We start from the raw sequence: 23,343 nt of genomic DNA, 5'->3' as shown, positions 1-23,343 counted from the left end.
AGGAGGTGGAGGAAGGAGAAGAAGAAGAAAAATAGAAGAAGAAGAAGAAGAAGAAGAAGAAGAAGAAGAAGAAGAAGAAGAAGAAGAAGAAGAAGAAGAAGAAGAAGAAGAAGAAGAAGAAGAAGAAGTTGGAGAATTTGTTTTCATTGTATGACAACAAGCAACAAGAAACATTTTATGAGATATCTGGTCATCTTGTACTGCATAACTGATGATAAGTATTCACAAGAAGACAACCATGAAAATAAGTGTAGCTTATGAACCAATATCAGTTCCTGAGGATGAAGAGGTAGAAAAATTCTATGAAGAATTCAGTAAGATATTCCAAATTAAATCAATATACACTCTGGTACTTATTGACTTCAAATGAAAAGGTAGGGAAGGATGAGGATGAAGAAATATTATGGGAAAATATGTTAAAACCAGCTTAAAGAAAACTTGGTAAGAATTAAGCCAAATCATCTCTAAAACATTTAAAGACAAAGTTGAAAGAGATAAAAAATAGATGGAAAATGGAAAGTATTTGTAAAGATGTCTCTAACAAATGTTTTTCTCCGTTATAAATGGAAGAGCCACCACATTTGGTCCTTAGCTAACATTATAGTGTTAGATAAGTTATCAAGGGACTAGAAATGGCACTAAAAAGAACAATAATAAGAAAAGCAGCCCAGATTGGAACAAGAGGAGATCTGTACTGAAGGAGAAACAATTGTAAGATCACCAGGGTATTTATATGTAAGGTAGCTAAAGGAATATTTTTAATGGAAAAATCCCAGGTCTTATTAAATAATCCCTCACCCAAAAGGCAAATAAGAAAATATCAACATCTGCCACTGTATGTCCCTCCTATCCCACTTAAACATAACACATCAGTCATCTACACATAAAATGGAGGCATTTTCAATAAAGATATTAGTAAACAGCTAGTCTACCTCTTTCCTCTTACACAATTCTCAGGAAGATGTAGAGGAAAATCAGATCTCATCATGCTTACTGTTTGTTGGTTACAAAAAAAAGCACATTTTAACTACTGGTAAGGTCATCCCTGGATGGATTATGGTGAGATTTAGATGTTGTCCCTACCATTGGCTCTCCCTAAGTATCTTTCCATGAAAGCCTCTTAGAAGTAATAAAGCTTGCATTAGCACAGAATGGGAAATCTAAGAAACATAGTTTTGTTCTGCAAATAAGAAATTATGGAGAGCAATTTGGAATTATGCCCAAATATTTCTAGCAGCTCTTTTCTGCTGGCAGAGAATTGGAAATTGAGGGGATCCCCATCAACTGTGGAATGGCTAAACAATTTGCAGTATATAATTGTGATAGAATGCTATTGTGCTATAAGAAATTAACTAGATGCTGTTGGAAAGCGGAAAGACTTACCTGAACTGATGCAAAGTGAAATGAGTACAACCAGGAGAACATTGTACACATTAACAGTAATATTGTAAGATGGTCAACTGTGAATGACTTAGCTGTTCTCAGCAATGTAATGTTCCAAAACCACTCTGAAGGATATCTGATAAAAAAAATGCTATCCATCCCCAGAGAAAGAACTGATGGAGTCTGTATACAGACTGAAGCATACTTTTTAACATTATTTTTCTTGGGTTTTTTATTTTGGTCTATGTTTTCTTTTACAATATGACTAATATGGAAACATATTTTGCATGACTACACATTTTAACCTATATCAAATTGCTTGCCTTCTCAATGAGTTGGGTGAGGTTGGGGAGCGAATTTGTAACTCAATTTTAAAAATAAATGTTGAAATTGTTTTTACATGTAATTATGGAAAAATAAAATACAAAACTAAAATAAAAATAGGATTGGCCAAATGGAAAAGAGGTACAAAAGCTTACTGAAGGAAACAATTCTTTAAAAATTAGAAGCAAGTGGAAGCTAATGACTTCATGAGACATAAAGAAACAAAACAAAAAAAGAAATAAAAACAGAAAAAAATGTGAAAGATCTCACTGGAAAAACAATTGACCTTGAAAATTGAGTGATAATTGTAAAATTATTGGACTACCTAAAAGCCATGATCAAAAAAAAAAAGCCTGGACATCATACTCCAAGAAATTATCAAGGAAAACAACCCTGGTATCCTAGAACCAGAGGGGTAAAATAGACATTGAAAGAATCCACTGATCACCTCCTGAAAGAGATCCCAAAAGGAAAACTCCCAGGAATATTGTAGCCAAATTCCAGAGCTCCAAAGTCAAGGACAAAATACTACAAGTACCCAGAAAGAAATAATTCAATATTATGGAATCACAGTCAGGATTACAAAGGATTTAGCAGCTCTGCCTTAAATGATCAGAGGACTTGGAATATAATATTCCAGAAGGCAAAGGAGCTAGGATTACAAACAAGAATCATCTACCTAGGAAAAGTACATATAATCCTTCCAGGGAAAAATGGACATTCAGTGAAATAGAAGACTTTGGGGGGCAGAGCCAAGATGGCGGCTGGAAAGCAGGGACTTGTGTGAGCTCCCTGCCAGGTCCCTCCAAAAACCTACAAAAAATGGCTCTGAACAAATTCTAGAACTGCAGAACCCACAAAATAGCAGAGGGAAGCAGGGATACAGCCCAGGACAGCCTGGATGGTCGCTGGATGAGGTGTATTGCACATGGAGCTGAGGGGAGTGGAGCCCAGCGTGGGTGGTGGCAGGACCAACCAGACCAGGAGCCGGGCAAAACAGGCCCTAGCACCTTGAATCAGTGAGCTGCAGCAGTTACCAGACTTCTCAACCCACATACACCAAAGACAACAGAGAAGGTTAGTGGAAAAGCTGCAGGGGACAGAGGGTAAAGAGTTCGAGGTTCAGCCACTGCCCCGGGGGCAGTGGGGGAGGTTCAGCTATAGAACTACAGCTGCAGTTGCTTCTGGCCCCAGGCCCACGTGGTGGGAGGAATTAAGCAGCAGATCAGAGCAGGAGTGCAGATCCTGCTTAAGATTTGCATCAGGTCCGAGCTGGCTGTTCTTGGGGAAGGAGGAGTGCTGGTGTGGCAGAGCTGGCTGTATAGAAGTAGCTCTGAAATCAACGGTGCATCTCCTCAACCTTGGAACAAAGTACTCTTTACTCTACAAGCAGTCATACCCTGCTGAAAAACTCAGGGGCCAAGTAAGTTGTCTGGGAACATGGCCAGGCAGCGAAAACGGACTCAGATTCAGTCTCAGATTTTGGATTCTTTCTCTGGTGACAAAGAAGACCAAAACATACAGCCAGAAGAAGTCAACAAAGTCAAAGAGCCTACAACAAAAGCCTCCAAGAAAAACATGAACTGGTCTCAGCCATGGAAGAGCTCAAAAAGGATTTGAAAAAGCAAGTTAGAGAAGTAGAGGAAAAATTTGGACGAGAAATGAGAATGATGTGAGAAAACCATGAAAAACAAGTCAACGACTTGCTAAAGGAGACCCAAAAAAATACTGAAAAAAATATTGAAGAAAACAACACCTTAAAAAATAGACTAACTCAAATGGTGAAAGAGCTGCAAAAAGCTAATGAGGAGAAGAATGCCTTGAAGGGCAGAATAAGCCAAATGGAAAAGGAGGTCCAAAAGACCACTGAAGAAAATACTACTTTAAAAATTAGGTTGGAGCAAGCGGAAGCTAGTGACTTGATGAGAAATCAATATATTATAAAACAGAACCAAAGGAATGAAAAAATGGAAGACAATGTGAAATATCTCATTGGAAAAACCACTGACCTGGAAAATAGATCCAAGAGAGATAATTTAAAAATTATTGGACTACCTGAAAGCCATGATCAAAAAAAAAAAGAGCCTAGATATCATCTTTCAAGAAATTATCAAAGAGAACTTCCCTGGTATTCTAGAGCCAGAGGGTAAAATAGAAATTGAAAGAATCCACCAATCGCCTCCTCAAATAGATCCCCAAAAGAAAACTCCTAGGAATATTGTCGCCAAATTCCAGAGCTTTCAGGTCAAGGAGAAAATACTGCAAGCAGCCAGAAAGAAACAATTTGAGTATTGTGGAAACACAATCAGGATAACACAGGATCTAGCAGCTTCCACTTTAAGGGACCAAAGGGCTTGGAATACAATATTCTCGAGGTCAATTGAGCTAGGATTAAAACTAAGAATCACCTACCCAGCAAAACTGAGTATCATGCTCCAAGGCAAAATATGGATTTTCAACAAAATAGAGGACTTTCAAGCTTTCTCAGTGAAAAGACCAGAGCTGAATAGAAAATTTGACTTTCAAACACAAGAATCAAGAGAAGCATGAGAAGGTAAACAAGAAAGAGAAATCATAAGGGACTTACTAAAGTTGAATTATTTTGTTTACATTCCTACATGGAAAGATGATGGGTATGATTCATGAGACCTCAGTATCACAGTAGCTGAAAGGAATATGCATATATGTGTGTGTGTGTGTGTGTGTGTGTATACACATATGAGTGTGTCTATGTATGTATATATGTAGGTGTATATATATAGACAGAGGGCACAGGGTGAGTTGAATATGAAGGGATGATATCTAAAAGAGTAAAATCAAATTAAGGGATAGGAGACGAATATATGAAGAGAGGGAGGAAGGGAGAGATAGAATGGGGTAAATTATCTTGCATAAAAGTGGCAAGAAAAAGTGCCTCTTTAGGAAGGGAAGAGGGGGCAGGTGAGGAAGAGTGAGTAAATCTTGCTCTCATCGGATTTGACCTGAGGAGGGAATACCATACACACTCAATTGGGTATCTTATCCCACAGGAAAGAAGGAGGAAGAAGATAAAAAAGGGGGCACGATAAGAAAGGAGGGCAGACAGGGGGAGGAGGTAATCAAAAACAAACACTTTTGAAAAGGAACAGGGTCAAGGGAGAAAATTCAATAAAGGTTAGGAAGGAGCAAAACATAGTTAATCTTTCACAACATGAGTATTGTGGAAGGGTTTTACATAATGATACACTTGTGGCCTGTGTTGAATTGCTTGCCTTCTTAGGGAGTGTGGACGGGGAGGGAAGAGGGTAGAGAATTTGGAACTCAAAGTTTTAAAAACATATGTTCAAAAACAAAAAAAGTTTTTGCAAGCAACTAGGAAATAGGATACACAGGCAATGGGGCATAGAAATTTATCTTGCCTTACAAGAGAAGAAGGGAAAGGGGGATCAGAGGGGAGTGGGGTAACAGAAGGGAGGGCTGACTGGGGAATGGGGTAACCAGAATATATACCATCTTGGAATTGGGGGGAGGGTAGAAATGGGGAGAAAATTCATAACTCAAACTCTTGTGAAAATCAATGCTGAAAACTAAATATATTAAACAAATTAAATTTAAAAAAATAAAAAAAGAAATAGAAGACTTTGAAGCATTTCTGATGAAAAGACTAGAGATGAACAGAAAATTTCTTTCCAAATACAAGACTGAAGAGAAGCATATAAAGGTAAACAGGAAAGAAAAACACATAAGGGTTTCGATAAGATTAAAGTGTTTTCATTCCTACAGGGGAAGACGATACTTGTAACTCTTAAAATGTTTATCACTATTAGGGCAGTTAGAAGGAGGATACATAGATGAAGAGCACAGGTATGAATTGACTAAGATGGGAATTTTTTTTAAATAAAATTAAGCAGTGAGAAAGAGGAATTCACTGGGATAAGAGGGAAGGGAGAGGTAGAATGGGGTAATTATTGCACATGAAGAAGAGCAAAAGACCTATTACTGTGAAGAAAAAGATGGGGGTGGCAGGAAACACTAGAATCTTACTTTCACTGGGATTGCCTCAAAGAAGCAATAACATACACACTCAATTTGGTATAGAAATCTGTCTTACCCCATAGGAAAGTAAGAGGGGAAAGGATGAGAGAAGGGGAGAGGGGCTGATAGAAAGAAGAGCAACTTGAGGGAAGTGTTGATCAGAAGCAAAACATTTGAGAGGAAGGACAGAGGGAAAAGAGAGAGAAGTGGAAATGGATAAATAGCATTTCTATATATGACCAACAAAGTCCAGCAGCAAGAGACAGAAAAAGAAATTCTATTTTTAAAAATGGTAAACAATATAAAATACTTGGGAGTCTAAAAGTTGAAAAAAACATCAGGAACTATATGAACACAATTATAAAACACTTTTCACATGAAGTCAGATCTAAACAAGTGGGGAAAAAATCAACTGCTCACAGGTAGGATGAGCCAATATAATAAAAATGACAATTCTACCTATATTAATTTACTTATTAAGTGTCATATCAATTAAACTACCAAAAAATTATTTCATAGAAGTAAAAAAAATTTAAAAATTCATCTGGAAAAACAAGATCAAGAATATCAAGGGAATTAATGAAAAAATATGTGAAGCAAGATGGCCTAGTCATACCAGATTTCAAACTATATTGGAAAGTGGTAATCTTCAAAACAATTTGGTACTAGCTAGGAAATAGAGTGGTGAATCAGTGGAATAGATTAAATACACAATACATGGTACTAAGTAACCATAGTAATGTGTGTTTGATAAACCCCAAAACATAAGCTTTTGTGGCAAAAACTCAATATTTGACAAGAAGTGGTAGAAAAACTGGAAAACAGTATAACAGAAAGTAGGTACAGACCATTATCTTACACCCTATACCAAGATAAGATAAGATCAAAATGTTGTATTGGAAATCAAGATGAGCTATTAGCACTTATTCAACCAAGTGCCCTTGAAGAGTTTGGCCTTTGTTTCCTTGATTAAATTAAGAATCCTTGATGATCTCCTTGCCTCAAGGGAAAGCCTAGTTTACGTGGGTTTGAGTGACATGTTTGTAACATCAAAGGCTTTTGGACCACGTGGGTTTAAATCGCATTTTTTGTGACAATTTTAGGTCACATGGGTGAGTTGCATGTGTGACTCACCTTTGGCCCTGAACAGGGTATATAAGCACAGAGGTTGGCTTTCTCTTTCAGAGCTCTGAGCTACGGCAGGAATGGCACATGACTCTGAGCCAGCTTTGTCGAGCTCCTGACTGAACTCAGATGTTGATGGTTCCTTGGCAACTATGAATTGTATTTGGTCTGTTCGTAAATGTATGTTTGTAATTTGTTTGCATTTGCTCAGAGTGCTGGCTTTTCCCCCTGAGCTGAGTGAATGATATTTATATGTTGGGTTAAAGTAAGATTGTTAACCCCTTAAAGTTGCTTTCCGTAGTAAAGCAGATCAAAAGAACCTGGGCTTGCAGCATTCTCGTTGTTGGGCTTGTGTTGGTTTTTCACCCCCACAGCAGCTGCTAGCCAGATTGTTGCAACAAATGTGTACATGAGTTAGACATAAAGGGTGATAAATGAATTAAGGAAGCATGGAATAGTTTACCTGTCAGTTCTTCTGATTGGGGAAGAATTTATCATCAAACAAGACTAGAGAGCATTACAAGATGTAAAATGGACATGACTGTTTTAAATTAAAAAGGTTTTACACAAGCAAAACCAGTGAAGCCAAGATTAGAAGGAAAGCAAAAAACTGGGGGAACATTTTATAGCAACTTTCTCTGATAAAGGTCTCAATTCTCAAATACATCCAAACTGAGTCAAATTTACAAGAATACAAGTCATTCCTCCGTTGATAAATGGTCAAAGGATACGATTAGGCTCTTTGCAGTTGAAGAAATCAAAGTTTTTATAGTCATATGGAAAAAATACTCTAAATCATTCTTCATTAGAAAAATGCAAATGAAAACAACTCTGAGGCACCACCTCATACTTATTGGATTGGCTAATATGATGGAAAAGGGAAATGATAAATGTTAGAGAGGACTGGGAAAATTGGGACAATAGTGGATTGTTGGTGGAGTTTTGAACTGATTCAACCATTTTGGAAAATAATTTGGAACTATGCCCAAAGAGCTATAAATCTGTGCATATCCTTTGATTCAGCAATACCACTACGAGGTTTCTCTCTCAAAGACATAAAAAAGAAGGGCCACAGAGTCAATTTATAAAAATGGGATGTCATTCATCAGATACCAAAGAAGAGAGAAGAGGAAAAAACATTGAAGAAGATCCTTTTAAAGTAATTTTTCAGAGTTAGGGGAGCCAAGTTGGAGTTAGCTGTAAGTCACTCTCACCCTCCCTTACTGATCTTGAAAAACCCAGAAAATGTCATCCCAGGAAAAATCCTAGAAGAGTGGAGTCATCAGAAAGATGGGGTCAAGCAGTTTTTTAGCTCATGAGTCTAGGAGGATTAATGGGAAAGGTCCCTCCTGCTGTGGCTAAAGAGGACCAGTACAGAACTGGAGGCATCCTGGCAAGCCAGCAAAAAGTCCCACCTCAGCAAACCAGTGGGAGATCCTTAGCCGTAGGGTGATGGAGCAGGCAAGTACCAAAAATAGGACCCCTGTGTGCCTTCACACAGCCAGGTGAACCAGCAGATGCCAGTGCAGAGAACGACCAATTGCATAGCAGAGAGATGTAAACAAGTGACTGAACCTACCTGTGCCCTAGTGCAGCCCCCTATGAGGAGCTGACCTCCAGTGGTCAGACCACCCCCACACCTCACCATGGGAGCTTCAGTGTAACCCAAGGGAAACACAATAAAACCCCACCTGGCCTTGGCACACGCCAGTCATCACCACCAGTTTCAGCTCAGCACCAGATAAACTACAGACTATATACCTTCTAGCTGCCAGAACCTGAGGCCCCAGCACACAAAGACAATAACCAGACCCCTAGCCTCCAGTACAAGAAGTGTGGGACAGTGCCCCTGGTGCCCCAGAAACAGAGAACAACTTTAAAAGTCAGAAAAAAGGCAAACACCATTAGCAAGAAGCAACATAGAAAAACAAAGACCATAGATTCTTATTACAGGGACAGGGAAGATCAAAACACAAATTCAGAAGAGGACAGCCTTATAACTATATCCACATATGAAACCTCAGAGAGGAATATGAACTGGTCTCAAGCCCAAAAAGTCTTGGAAGAGCTCAAGGATTTTCTTTTTTAAAAAAAAAATTTATTTATTTACTCTTATTTTACAACATTCAGCTCCACAAGCTTTTGAGTTCCAAATTTTCTCTCCCTCCCTCTCCAACCCCCTCCCCAAAAGGACATGAAATCTTATATAGGCTCTACATATACATTCACATTAAACATATTTTCACATTAGTCATGTTGCAAAGAAGAATTATAACCAATGGAATGAATCAGGAGAAAGAAGAAACAAAACAAAAAAGAGATAGAGTATGCTTTGATCTGCATTCAGACTCCATAATTCTTTCTCTGGATGTGGATAGCATTTTCCATTAGGAGCCTTTTGGAGTTGTCTTAGAACCTTGCATTGCTGAGAAGAGCTAAGTCTATCAAAGTGAGTCATCGTACAATGTGGCTGTTACTCTGTCCAATGTTCTCCTGGTTCTGCTCCCTTCATTCATCATCAGTTCATATAAGCCTTTCCAGATTTTTCTGAAGTCTGCTTGCTCATCATTTCTTATAAAACAGTAGTATTCCATTACATTCATATACCACAACTTGTTTAGCCATATCCCAATTGATTGGCATCCCCTCAATTTCCACTTCTTTGCCACCACAAAAAGAGGTGCTATAAGTTCTTTTGTACATGTGGGTTCTTTTCCCATTTGTATGATCTCTTTAGGAAACAGTCCTAGAAGTGGTATTGCTGGGTGAAAGTGTATGCATATTTTTATAGCCTTTGGGCAAAGTTCCAAATTATTCTCTAGAATGGTTGGATCAGTTCACAACACCACCAACAATGCATTAGTGTTCCAATTTTCCCATATCTTCTCCAGAATTTAAAATTTTCCTGTTTTGTCATGTTAGCCAATATGACAGGTCTGATATGGTACCTAAGAGTGGTTTTGATTTACATTTCTCTAATCAATATTGATTTAAAGCATTTTTTCACATGACTATAGATATCTTTTATTTCTTCTTCTGAAAACTGCCTGTTCATATCCTTTGACCATTTATCAACGGGCTCAAGGATTTTGAAAGTCAAATAAGAGAGATAGAAGAAAAATTGAACAATCCCTTTAAAAATACAATTGACAAAATGGGAAAAAATGTACATTGAAGAAAACAATTCCTTAAAAAGTAGAATGGGCCTAGTAGAAAAGGAGGGACAAAAGCTACCTGAAGAAAACAATTTATTAAAAATTAGAATTGGGCAAGAGGAAGCTAATGACTTTATGAGACATCAAGAATCAGTCAAAAAATGAAAAAATAGAAGAAAATGTAAAATACCTCATTTGAAAAACAACTGACCTGGAAAAAAGATCCAGCAGACATAATTTAAGAATTATTGGTTTACCTGAAAGCTATGATGGAAAAAAGAGCCTGGATAGCATCTTCCAAGAAATCATCTAGGAAAACTGCCCCAAGGTCCTAGAAATAGAGGGCAAAATAGTCATTGAAAGAATCCACTGATCACCTCCTGAAAGCGATCCCAAATTGAAAACTCCCAGGAATATTGTAGCCAAATTCCAGAATTATCAGGTTAAAGAGAAAATACTACAAGCAGTCAGAAAGAAACAATTCACATATTGTGGAACCACAGTCAGGATCGCACAGGACCTTGTAGATTCTACATTAAAAGGTGAGAGGACTTGGAATATGAGATTCCATAAGGCAAAGAAGCTTGGATTACAAGCAAGGATCAACTACCCAGCAAAACTGAGCATAATCTTTCAGCCAAAGAGATAGACATTCAATCAAATATGAATTATAAAAATTCAATGAAAGACTTTCAGACCTTTCTGATGAAAAGCCCAGAGCTCAACAGAAAATCTGATCTTCAAATATAAGACTCAAGAGAGGCATAAAAAGGTAAAGAGGAAAGGAAAAAACTTCTTATTGAATGAGGGTAAACTGTTTACATCCCTACATGGGAAGATGATACTTGCAGCTCTTGAGAATTTTATCTTTATTATGACATTTAAAAGGGGCATACATCAGAGGGTGTGGGTATAAATTAACTGATGACATGATGAGAAAAAACCTAATAAAGGAGTGAAAAGGGATCATAGTGGGAGAAGAAGAAAGGAGGAGGGTAAATTACATCCCATGAAGAGTCACAAAAACATATTACAGTAGAAGGAAAGAAGGGAGGGAGATGAGCATTGCTTAAACTTTCCTCTTTACTCTTTGAACTTTACTTTTGTTCAAGGAGGGAATAATATACTCAGGTATAGAAATCTAACTTGCCCTACAGGCAGTAGGAGGGGAAAGGGGACAGAAAAGGGAGGGGATGGTTAAAAAGGAAGGAAGAAGTAGTAAGGAAAAAGGAAAAGAAAAGGGAGAGGGCTGATATGGGAGAGAGGACTAAACACCTCTCATTGGATCATACCAACTCAGAAGAACTGAAAATTTACAGGTGCCTAGAAGTAGCTCTGAAAACAGCAGTGCAAAACCCCTGAAGCTTGGGACAGAGCACTCGCCACTCTGACAAAGAGCTCAAAAGTCAAGTAATTGGCTTGGGAAAATGAGCAGACAGCATAAAAGGACCCAGACTATAGAATCTTACTTTGGTGACAAAGAAGATCAAAACATATAGCCAGAAGTCAACAAAGTCAAAGATCCTACATCAAAAGCATCTGAGAAAAATATAAATTGTTCTCAGGCCATGGAAGAGCTCAAAAAGGATTTGGAAAATCAAGTAAGAGAAGCAGAGGAAAAATTGGGAAGGGAAAGGAAAGTGATGCAAGAAAATCATGAAAAATGAGTCAACAGCTTGCTAAAGGAGACCACAAAAATAATGAAGAAAATAATACCTTAAAAAATAGATGGCAAAAGAGGTCCAAAAAGCCAATGAGGAGAAGAATGCCTTAAAAGGCAGAATTAGTCAAATGGAAAAGGAGGTCAAAAGACCACTGAAGAAAATAATGCCTTAAAAATTAGATTGGAGCAAGTGGAAGCTAGTGACTTTATGAGAAATCAAGAAATTATAAACAGAACCAAAAGAATGAAAAAAGGAAGACAATGTGAAATATCTCATTGGAAAAACCACTGACCTGCAGAATAGATCCAGGAGAGAGAATTTTAAAATTATTGTGCTACCTGAAAGCCATGATCAAAAAAAGAGCCTAGACACCATCTTTCAAGAAATTATCAAGGAAAACTGACCTGATATTCTAGAACCAGAGGGTAAAATAGAAATTGAAAGAATCCACTAATCACCTCTTGAAAAAGATCCCTAAAAGAAAACTCCTAGGAATATTGTGGCCAAATTCCAGAGTTCCCAGGTCAAGGATAAAATATTGCAGGCAGCCAGAAAGAAACAATTTGAGTATTGTGGAAACACAATCAGAATAACACAAGATCTAGCAGCTTCTACACTAAGGGATCGAAGGGCTTGGAATATGATATTCCAGAGATCAAGGGAGCAGAGATTAAAACCAAGAATCACTTACCCAGCCAAAGTGAATATAGTATTTCAGGGCAAAAAAAATCCATTTTCAACAAAATAGAGGACTTTCAAGCATTCCTGATGAAGAGACCAGAGCTGAATAGAAAATTCGATTTTCAAATACAAGAATCAAGAGAAGCATGAAAAGGTAAACAGGAAAGAAAAATCATAAGGCACTTACTAAAGTCGAACTGTTTACATTCCTACATGGAAAGATCATATTTGTCACTCGTGAGACCTTTCTCAGTATTAGGGGAGTTGAAGGGAATATACATACATATATATGTGCATATTATATATATATATATATGTGTGTGTGTGTGTATAGACAGAGGGTACACAGTGAGTTTAATATGAAGGGATGACATATGAAAAAAATAAAATTAAAGGGTAAGAGTGGAATATATTGGGTGAAAGAGAAAGGGAGAGATAGAATGGCATAAATTATCTCACATAAAAGAGGAAAGAAAAAGCTGTTATAATGGAAGGGAAGAGGGGGTAGGCAAAAGCGAATGAGTGAACCTTATTCTCATCAGATTTGGCTTAAAGACGGAATAACACACACACACACACACACACACACACACACACACACACACTCAATTGGATATCTTACCCTACAGAAAAGTAGGGGGGAAGGGGATAAGAAGAGGATTATAGAAAGGAGGGCAGGCTGGGCAGAGGGGTAGTTAAAAGCAAACACTTGAAAAGGGACAGGGTCTCTCTTGCACTATTGCTCTTCGGGGTCGTACACTATACCAAACTGGAAGCTAATTGAGAAACAAGATGGCTGTCCCGATACCTGGTGTGGGAGGTCTGGAGGAGGAGGCGCTGCGGCAGAAAGAGCGACTCCAGGAGCTTAGAAAAAAGACTGGGTGCAAGAATAAGGAAGATGAGGAACAAAAAAGTAAACACTTCAAAGAAGAGGAAGAAGGAGGCGAGAAACACAGAGAACTCGAATTGGGGAACTATGTATCTGAAGATGAGGAGCTAGAGGAAGGTGCCTCAGGCCAAACCAGCCTCAGCTGGAAGCAGCAAAGCCAGAGCCCATTATTGAGGAAGTGGATTTGGCCAACTTTGCCCCCAGAAAGCCTGATTGGGACTTAAAGAGAGACGTGGCTAAGAAACTGGAAAAGCTAGAGAAGAGAACCACTGCTGAGTTAATCCGGGAAAGACTTAGAGACCAAGAAGATGACCTAGAATCTGCAAAGCCAGAAGAGAGTGATTCAGATTAAAACAGCTTCTCCCTTGGCCACACAAGACAGCAGTGTGGACTGATCCTTTTAGGCCAGAGAAAAGGCCCACTCCCCATCTTGGTCCCCAGAGTGACCTTCACTATGGTACTTTAATGCCCATCTGAGTACAACTTAAAGCACATTTTAGAGGTGTGACTTGAGTATTTCTGGTCTATGATTACTGCAATCTAAACTAAAAAAAAAAAAGCCTTAACATAATACATCAGTGAGAACTTCTCTGCTGTTATCACCATGTTACCATTTTCTACCAATTCACATATAACATATTCCATTTTTATTTTACTTCTTTTAAAAAATCTGTTTATTATTTATTTTAACATTCTTTTTAAATTTTGAGTTCCAAATTATCTCCCTCCCTCTCACTCCCTTCCATACCCACCAAGAAGGCAAGGATATCAATTATACATGTGAAATCATGCAAAACATTTCTACGTTAAAATTTTTTGAAAGTAAGGAAAATAGAGAAAGTGAGAAAATTATACTTCAGTTAGCATTCAGAGTTCCATGATGGCATATTCCAAATAGGTAACTTCAGTCTTGACTGACAGCAGCAAACTTCTGTGATAAACTATCAGTCAAATTGATCGAATGCTGGCCAGTTGGCAACCTGATTCTGGGCAGCTAGGGGACAATGGTAAGGCAGGAAGCAACATTGCTGTGTATAATATGTATATATGTATAGATGTATATATTTTGGACTTTTCTATTTTTTAGAAATAAAGACAGACCCAAGTGTGTGGGAAAAAATAGGGACAGGGTCAAAGGAGAATATTCAATAAATGGGGGGGATGGGATAGGATAGAGGGAAATACAGTTAGTCTTTCACAACATGACTATTGTGGAAGTGTTTTGCATAATGATATATGCATAACCTACACTGAATTGCTTGCCTTATCAGGGAGGGTCGGTGGGGAGGGAAGAAGGGAGACAATTTGGAACTCAAAGTCCTAAAAACAAATGTTGAAAAATTTTTTGCATGCAACTGGGAAATAAGATATACAGGCAATGGGGTATAGAAATCTATCTGGCCATACCATGCCATCTTGGGGTGGGGGTGGGGGGGTAGTGATAGGGAGAGAAATTCATAATTCAAAATCTTGTGGAAATGAATGCAGAAAACTAAAAATAAATTAATTAATTTTTAAAAATTAAAAAAAGAAATTCTGGGGAAGGTGGCCTAGCCACACCAGATCTTAAATTGCATCATAAAGCAGGAGTCATCAAAACTACTTGGTACTGGGGGCAGCTAGGTGGTACAGTGAGTAGACCACTGGCCCTGAAGTCAGGAGGACCTGAGTTCAAATCCAACCTCAGACACTTGACACACTTACTAGCTGTGTGACCTTGAACAAGTCGCTTAACATCAATTGCCCTGCCTTCCCCCCTCAAAAAAAACTGCTTGGTACTGGCTAAGAAATAGAGTTGTAGATCAGCAGAATAGGTTAGGTACACAAAACACAGTAGTCAATGACTATAGTAATCTACTGTTTGATAAACCCAAACACCCCAGCTTCTGGGATAATAACTCACTATTTGAAAAAAACTGCCAGGAGAACTAGAAAATAGTATGACAGAAACTGGGCATAGACCAACATCTTACACAATATACCAAAATAAAGTCAAAATGGGTACATGATTTAGATATAAAGGCTAATGCTATAAGCAAATTAAGAGAGAAAGGAATAGTTTACCTGTCAAATGTATGGGGAATGAAGGAATTTATGACTAAACAAAAGATAAAGTACATAATGAAATGCAAAATATATAATTTTGATTACATTAAATAGAAAGTTTTTGCACAAACAAAGCCAATGCAACCAAGATTAGGAGGGAAGCAGAAAACTGACAACTTTTACAAGGGTCTCTGATAAAGCCCTCATTTCTAAAACATATAGAGAACTGAATCAAAGTTATAAGAAAACAAGTCATTCCCCAAGTGAGAAATGGTCAAAGGATATGAACAGGCAGTTTTCAGAGGAATAAATTAAAGCCATCTATAGTCATATGTAAAAATGCTGTAAATCACTACTGATCGAAGAAATGCAAATCAAAGCAACTCTGAGGTACCACATCACACCTGTCAGATTGGCTAACACGATAAAACAGGAAAACTATAAATGTGGGAAAATTAGAACATTAATGCATTGTTGGTGGATTGTGAACTGATCTAGCCATTCTGGAGGGCAATTTGGAACTATGCCCAAAAGGCTATAAAAATATGCATACCCTTTGACCCAGCAATACCATTTCTAGGGCTGTATCCCAAAATGATCACACAAATGGGAAAAGGACATACATGCACAAAAATATTTATAGCACCTCTTTTTGTGGTGGACAATTGAGGGAATGCCCATCAATTGGGGAATGGCTGAATAAGTTGTCATATATGAATTTAATAGAATACTATTGAGCTGTAAGAAATGATGAGCAGGCAGACTTCTCAAAAACCTGGAAAGACTTACATGAACTGATGCTGAGTGAAATGAGCAGAACCAGGAGAACATTGTACACAGTAATAGCTACATTGCGCAAAGACTGGCTTTGATAGACTTAGCTCTTCTCATCAATGCAAGGACTTAAAACAACTCCAAAAGACTCATGATGGAAAATGCCATCCACATCCAGAGAAAGAAATACACCATCTGAATGCAGATCGAGGCATACTATTTGCTCTCTATTTTTAGTTTTGTTTTTTCTTTCTAATGGTTCATCCCTTTCATTCTAATTCTTCTATACAACATGACTAATGTAAAAATATGTTTAATAAGAATGTATCTGCAGAGTCTATATCAGATTGCACACTGTCTTGGGGTGGGAGCAGGGGAAGGAGATGGAGAAAAATTAAAACTTATGGAAATGAATGTTGAAAACTAAAAATTAATTAATTAATTTTAAAATATAAAGTAATTCTTCAGAGAGCAGAACCTTTAGCCACAAGAAAACTGTAAGGAAATCAAGGTCCAAGTCAAGAGCCTGGTCTTGAGATCTGTAGCCTTGCCCATGTTCTTATGATAGAAGACACAGGCACCATTCCAGCAGTAGCTTCTATGGATCTAGAAGAAAACAAAGTCAGAGTAGATTGAGGGACCGAGGAAAATACTATAGATTTCAAAGATCAAAGTCAAAAAATTGAATAAAGATCAAGGTCCAGGTCTTGTCCACTATCCCATAGTTGAAGTAGTGAAAGATCTGACCACAGAAGAACTTGTAACCAATTTCGTGAAAAAGACCTCCACAAAGGCCAAGAAATAGAGAGGAGAAAGAAGGAGAGAGAAAGAGGGAAAGAGAATGAATTACACAGCACCAAGCATTGAGATTCTGGAAACATCAAAGCTGGATTAGAACATCTACCACCTGCTGAACAAGCCAAAGTTAGACTGCAGCTGGTCCTTGAAGCTGCTGCTAAATCTGATGAATCCCTGAAAGCTGAAGAGCAAAGTGAAGAAGCAAAAAGAAGAAAGGTAGAAGATCAAGCCACCCTAGGAGAGCAAGTGAAATGAGTCAAAGAAGTTGAAATTCTTGAAAGCAATTGCTTTGTTCAGCAGACATTCAGATCAAGTAAAGAAGTCAGGAAGCTGAGTGACCCTGGTGAAGAAAAGCAGAAGCTGACAACATCAGGAACAGTAACTGTAGATCCACCATACACTGAAAAGAAATGGACCCTGGCAGCATCACTACACATATCAAGAACCAAGACAACAATTCTCTAGTCCATCCCAATCTATTTATTAAGGAGGCTAAAGCTGAGGAAAAGTGGTTCAAGAGATTAATTGCTCTCTGGCAAGAATGACTGCTGAGTAGTCCTGTTGTCTGACTAATATGGGATTTAATTAACAATAAAATTGGAATTTACTTCTTCAAATGTAAAGTTTGGGAGGACAACAATATGAAAGCTGACAATTGTGTGGAGTGTGTATGTTTATGTTATCTGATTATCTCAATAAAGTAACCATTTTAGCCCACCGCCTAAAAAAAAGAAGGGGGAAAGGACCTATTTGTACAAAAGTATTTATAGTATCTCTTTTTGTGGTGGCAAAGAATTGGAAATCGTGGGGATGTTCATCAATTGTGGAACAGTTGAACAAGTTGTGGTATATGAAAGTAATGGGATACTATTGTGCTATAAGAAATGACTAGCAGGATGATTTCAGAAAAACCTGGAAATGTTGAAAATGGAAATGTGGAAACATGAATGGAGCAGAACCAGGAAAATATTGTACACAGTAGCAACAATATTGTGTGATGATCAACTGTGAATGACTTCACTATTCTCAGCAATACAATACTCCAAGACAATTCCAAAGGACTCATGATGAAAAATGCTATCCACTTCCTGAGAAAGGACTGACAGTCTGAAAGCAGATTGAAACATGCTGTCATCCACTTTATTTCATAGGGTTTTTTTTGGGGGGGAGGTCTGTTTCTTTTTTCACAACATGACTAATATGGAAAAATGTTTTGCAAGATTGCACATGTATAGCCTAGATCAAATTACTTACTGTCTCAGGGAGAGGGCAGGAAAGGGAAGAAAGGAAAGAATTTGGAACACAAAATGTAAAAAAAACCCAAATGTTAAAAATTGTTTTTACATGTAACTTGGAAAAATATTATTCAACGAAAAAACATAGTAAGCTATATGTTGTGTATTGTACTAACGGAGACCTTTAAATAGAGGTAACATGAAAATTTAGGGAGAAAAATGCTACTATTTTACTTACCACCTGTATTATCTTGCCCAAATAACTCACTTCTCATTTCTAGGTTTCAGCTTCCTTATCTGTTAAATGGTCCCTTCAAAGGTCCTTCAAACATGAAAGTCTATAAAACCATAAATTTAGGACCATGTTTTCCTTTTTCCATCAATGTCACTAGCTGGCTGACCTGTTAATCGTCCAGTCATCAGCAGTTTCTGGAAGGTGATTGACAGCTGTGCTAGCCAGTGGCAGGGATCACAGAAATACTAGTGTGTTCCTCGTCTATCTCCCTCCAGTGCTGGTCACCACTAATGAATGTCCATTACCAAGACACATGAGTCCAACTAAAAGGTGGGAAACCAATATATCTAGTCCTCATAATCTTTGGGTGGTGACTTAGGGCTTCCCTTGACACCACGGGTTGGGATAAAGGGGGAGATAGGAAAACAACTTTCAACTGGGACCCATGTGTCCCAGTTGGGCAGTGTCCTACAAATACCCCGATGTGGTTGAGGTCTTGATCTTCATCACTGATACTCATAATCAGTAATTTTTTACACCTGAAACATAAGAACTATAACCTCTTTCCTCTAGACACTAACAACCAAATTGTGGAGGGAACCCTGTAATTTTATGTGTTATTTATAAACTCAGTAAGTTTCATGTGCTGTTCCCCCTGCTCTGCTCCCATACACACAGGCATACAACCAAGCCAGAGTGTTGCTATTTTCAGAAAGGAATTACAATTACAGGTCAAATCCTAAACCAGGAAGTAGTGGTACAACCTAGGAGTTTTCCCGACTCTAGCAATCTTACTTGCCCCACCCTCATTGCACTATAAAGGCCTAGGGCTGTGAAGAATCCTTATATTAATGGAAGAGGAGACATGAGAGAGTTCTATCGACCCTTGGTAATCTTGGTTTTCATTGCTTTTCTGTCTCCCAAAAATAAGCTTGTGTCATGATGAAGTAAACAATTCTCTCTACATTAGGCCTGGAAAACTAGAAAGCTACTGACTGAAAGCTCAGTCCCTACTCTCCCTAAGTTAGAATGGAAGAGAAGTTGAAGTTTTAAGCAAGGCACTGATGTCAGACTAAAAGTGTAGGCACACTGAGGGATGGTTGTGTGAAGCCCCAGGGAAAATTGCTGGTGCAGTGGAGAGTGATCTTGGCAACAATGCTGTGAGCAACCAGGGGGCTGCCATGTGCCCAAGCCACCAACCAGGGAATGCCACAGCAAGACAGGACATTTGTGGTCATTATATTCAGTCATTTTCTGTCATGTCTGACTCTTCATGGCCCCATTTGGGATTTTTTTGGCAAAGACACTGGAGTGGTTTACCATTTTTCTTCCCCAGTTTATTTTACAGGTGCATTTTACAAGCTGAGGCAGAGTTAAGTTAAGTCACACAGTTAGTATGTGTCTGAGGTCAGATTTGAACTCATGAAGATGAGTCTTCCTAACTCCAGTTCCAGCACTCTATCTACTATTCCACTCCCTATAGGTAGTGAGAGGACATAGCTACTAGAAAAACAGACTGTAGAACTGAGCAGAACAGAGCTGATGCAAGAAGATATACCGTTTGTGTTTCTGACAGAGCTGGTGATACTCTTCTAGCCCTCTATATCACTTCTGTCTTTTGTGTTCTCTCAAGGAAGAAAATCTGCATTTCCTCCCCAAATGCTGTTTCTATTAATTATCTGTTAATTTTCTGTTTTTGACATGCATTTTCAAAATAAACTAATTTCTCTAAGATATTGTTTACATGTGTATGTGTGTGTAGATGTGTCCTTGGGGCAAAAAGGAAAAAGAACTCAAAAGAATTAAGCTCTCCTTGGGACATGGGGGTCAGGATAGAAAAGAAAGAATGGCCTCATTCTAAATGACCAGTTTCATTGGTTAGGGGCTTGAAAGGAACTAAAGAGATTTTTTATTAAGCTCCCCCAAAGTAGAGAAGTTCAAATGAATCTAGCCTTAACTCAATTGGTGTTATGCAGAAAGGAAGTGTGATAGAGAGAAGCTTTCTCTCTAAGTCCCATTGAGAAAGTTGATCTTGGGTAACTTCTTTCCCAATTGTCCCATTTCCTGGGTGAGTCCAAGGAAACATCTTTCCTGAGAGGTAGAGGGTGCTGACTAAGGCAAAGTCATGCCCAGAGCAATGCCTGAAGAGAAGAGTTAAGAAAGAGTGGCTCACTCTACAAGAGGGTGGCAGCCATCTAGGAGGAATTAATTAGCTTTTCTGCTAAATTTAACAACTCTCACCCTCAGACAATAGAGGTAAAGTAGTTTGGGAAGGGGTTGTTGCTACCTATTACTGGCAAATCAAAGTGGCAGAAGATGGAAACAGACAGAAGCACTTAAAAGAGTCATTTATTCTTTTGTCAGAGTTCAGGGATTGTACACAGATACCTATTTAAAGTGAATTTAGAGTAACTAAGATCTTGGCAACTGGTCTTATCACTTCCTGGCAGAGAGAGGGAAAAGAAATGGAAGCAACGTCAGATTTTATATTCTTGTGCTCAAAGATCACTACAGATGGTGACTGTAGCTTGCTCCTTGGGAGGAAAGCTATGGCAAATCTGGACAGCATAAAAAAAGCAGAAACATTACCTAGCCAACAAAGGTCCATAAAGTCAAAGCTATGGTTTTTCCAGAAGTAATGTATGGCTGTGAGACTTGGACTCTCAGGAAAGCTAAGAGTGCAGAATTGATGCTTTCAAACTGTGATGCTAGAAAAGATTTTCGAGAGTTTCTTGGACATTGAGGAGGTCAAATCAGTCAATTCTTAAGAAATCAATTCAGGCTATTCATGAGAAGGTTAAATACTGGAGCTGAAGCTTAAATACTTTGGTCACATGATGAGAAAATGGCACTTATTGGAAAAGACCTGATGTTGTGAAAGATTGGAGGCAAAAGGCGAAGAGGATGGCAGAGGATGAGATGGATAGTATTGTGGAAACTGCATATTAACTTGGACACACTTCAAGAGAAGGAGGATAGAAGCCTGGTATACTATAGTCCATGGGGTCACAGAGTCAAACGTGACTGAACTGACTGACCAACAGCAATAGAGATATTCTTCCATGCCACACATTCTTTCATTTCCTTTTCAGGTCCTCCTCCTCCTTAAAAGTAGTCTGTAACTGGTGACTGGTTGTTAAGGACCTTTCTCATTAACCTTCTGTCAGCATTGCTGGTCTATTCAGGTAAGTAGAAAGAAGCCAAGATATATCAACTAGCCTGGTTCTAGACTGGGGAGAAACAAAGGGAAAAAAAAGATACAATAGATTCATGGGAAAGAATCTTCATGAACCATTAAGGTAGCCATTAGGGTTCTTAACCCTTTTTGTGACCCCTTTGGCCCAATGGATGTCTCTCAGAATAACATTTTTATAAGATAAAATAAATAGGTTTACAAAAGAAGCCAGTTATGTTGAAAAACAGTTATCAGTACAATAGAGGTGTGGGACTTCAGAGCATGCTCAGATTACAGAACATGGAGGCATCTAGTTTCTCTCTGTTCCCCTCCCAGATGAATGGGAGTACCACCTTTGGAACAGGCTGAAAATGGTCATATGGAAAGGACTTCCTCCCTTGTTCTCCTTTTTATTGCTTGGTTCTAAGAAATGAGCCTGGGGTTCTGTTTATTTTCTGTTATTTTTCCTTCCCTGTCAGGCTTACTGACTGAAACATCTCTCCTGAAATCCTGGCTCCAAGTTTGCAACAGGTCAAACTCCCTGGTCTAGCGGGAATTGCCACTAGTACCTGAAACTGAAGAAAACAATACAGAACAGAAATAGAAAGCCTAGACCCATTTCTCAGAGCCAATCAATAAAAAAGAGAGCAGAGAAAAGAAATCCTTCCTCTCCCAATGGTTCAGTTTATGATATCTATGCTGTGGGTAAAATGTGATTTTTTCATCCTCTGGACATAGCACTCTGGAAAGAGTGTGCAGGCAGACAGAGACGGTCTGGTCCAAATCTGGCAGTTTTTAAAAACACAGCTTGCTCTGGCTATGCAACCAATAAAAAGAGGATACACCCACCCATGTAGTAAGAGTCCCTCCATGTTAAGTGATCTGGGCATTCTCTAAGTCCCTTCTACATTCAAATCTACATCTGCATCTATACTTAAACATATACATACATACAAGACCCCACTACATCAACATATGTAAGTGCATATACATACACATATACAACTGTATGTGTATATATGTATGTGTGTATATATATGTATGTGTGTATATATATATAATGTATAATTCTGTGTATGTATATGTATATATATTTAATAGTAGATCCCAGGTTAAGCACCCTTACATTGGAGGCTATAGGAGATGGGCCATTTCATTAGAAGCAGACAGGCATTCCAGTAGCCAGTGTTGTATGATGAAGCATAAAAAGATAATTGGGCAAGGATGGAGTGGGACGAGGGTAGGAAACAGCTCAGAAAACCTTTTGAAGGTATTCCCATTATAAATAAGTTGCTAATTTATCTAGCGGGTGCTATCCTTCCCTTCTGCTGAATGGACCTTGATTTTGCATTAAACAGTCACTGATTCTCCACATGTAGAATGCTGGGTGACTCAAACTATTAGCTGAAAGAATGAATCAGTCAATAAAAGAACCCTTAAGCAAGCTATTAACAATATAGCCTATTGTTAGATTTCCAAGATTGTGGCTGGAAATACTTCATAACAGAATTATCTTTCCTTTTGGGAATTACACTACTTGGTTGACTTTTCTTCCTGCCAAGTTGAATGTTTTGTTGGACAATGCCTATAAATCAGTAAGAAATAAAAATATATAGGAATGGTTCAGCAACCCTCTTTCAACCTTGTATAAAATATTGAATATGAATTGAGTTCCTAGAATTCATTTATTGTGATGAAAGAAACTTTAAAAAATAGTCCCATAGCAATACTATCAATGTGTTTTTCTTGAATTGGAAAAAATTCAAATGAATGAAGTTGTTTTTTTAAACTAGGTCTAGTTACATGATATACATACTCTAACCTCTTAACTGTCTAGAGTTCTAG

The 23,343-nt window shown here is 38.2% G+C and overlaps 1 protein-coding gene and 1 pseudogene across 1 annotated transcript; both read left to right on the top strand.

Moving 5' to 3' along the window:
* The first annotated feature begins 13,138 nt into the window (after positions 1 to 13,138).
* Positions 13,139 to 13,587, top strand: LOC118833543 (coiled-coil domain-containing protein 12-like). The gene is given in 3 exon segments (XM_036740906.1): positions 13,139 to 13,344; positions 13,346 to 13,372; positions 13,374 to 13,587. Coding segments are annotated over 3 exon segments (447 nt in total).
* A 609-nt stretch (positions 13,588 to 14,196) lies between these two features.
* On the top strand, positions 14,197 to 17,422 carry LOC118840877 (annotated as a pseudogene).
* Positions 17,423 to 23,343: the final 5,921 nt, after the last annotated feature.

This window comes from Trichosurus vulpecula, chromosome 1 (assembly GCF_011100635.1).
Source record: "Trichosurus vulpecula isolate mTriVul1 chromosome 1, mTriVul1.pri, whole genome shotgun sequence".
Lineage (NCBI taxonomy): Eukaryota > Metazoa > Chordata > Mammalia > Diprotodontia > Phalangeridae > Trichosurus > Trichosurus vulpecula.
This window is presented reverse-complemented; position numbering and strand designations above follow the sequence as displayed.